Source organism: Nestor notabilis, unplaced genomic scaffold (genome assembly GCF_000696875.1).
Source record: "Nestor notabilis isolate BGI_N333 unplaced genomic scaffold, ASM69687v1 scaffold16481, whole genome shotgun sequence".
Taxonomy (NCBI): domain Eukaryota; kingdom Metazoa; phylum Chordata; class Aves; order Psittaciformes; family Psittacidae; genus Nestor; species Nestor notabilis.
Window position 1 is genome coordinate 402 of NW_009913507.1, and position 652 is coordinate 1,053.

Genomic DNA, 652 nt, shown 5'->3' on the forward strand with positions numbered 1-652 from the left:
GGCTTGGGTTGGAAGGAACCTTAAAGCTCATCCAGTTCCAACCCCGTGCCATGGGCAGGGGCACCTTCCACTAGCCCAGGTTACTCCAAGCCCTGTCCAACCTAGTCTTGAACACTACTAGGAATAGGGCAGCAACAACTTCTCCAGGCAACCTGTTCCAGTGCCTCACCACCCTCAGTGAAGATTTTTTCCTAATACATAATTAGGATCTAATTTTCTTCCTATCTAATACCTGCTCTGCTCTGGTTGCCCTGGACTGGTGGGAATGAGCATCCTCCCCCAATGCCCATACACCAACTGTCCCCACAGCATGGCTGGGGGGGCAGGATGGGCCAAAGGGAGGGTGCCTGCAGCTGGAGCCCCCTACTCCGTGCCTCCCCCCGCCCTGGCACTCACAGGCCGTTGGTGAAGTCCTGCATGAGTGGGCGCAGGCTGGTGAAGGTGAGGACGGGCAGGACGGCGAAGGGCAGCTGGAAGGAGAGGGGGATGAGGGGGGCGCAGCCACCAGGCCAGGGTGTTGGGAGGCAAGTGATGCTCCCCCCTGCCCTTACCAGGATGCTCTGCAGGACGTTGAGCAGGTCATTCATGCCCGTGAGGTGGCTGACATCCTTGAAGGCAGCCACGAAGACGGTCGGACGGATGACGAAGGCGC

At 59.2% G+C, this 652-nt stretch overlaps 1 protein-coding gene across 1 annotated transcript in view; it reads right to left on the minus strand.

Annotated features, from left to right (window-relative positions):
- SLC11A1 (solute carrier family 11 (proton-coupled divalent metal ion transporter), member 1) overlaps nt 1-652 on the minus strand; it is a gene marked incomplete at its 3' end in the record, with an annotated part of 6,260 nt that overhangs the window by 396 nt on the left and 5,212 nt on the right. Inside the window, exons 12-13 of the mRNA XM_010023239.1 lie at nt 552-652; nt 397-470 (exon numbers count right to left, since the gene is read on the minus strand). The exon at nt 552-652 is cut by the window's right edge and continues 51 nt beyond it. Coding sequence (XP_010021541.1) covers nt 397-470; nt 552-652 — 175 coding nt within the window. The remainder of the gene's footprint in view (nt 1-396; nt 471-551) is intronic.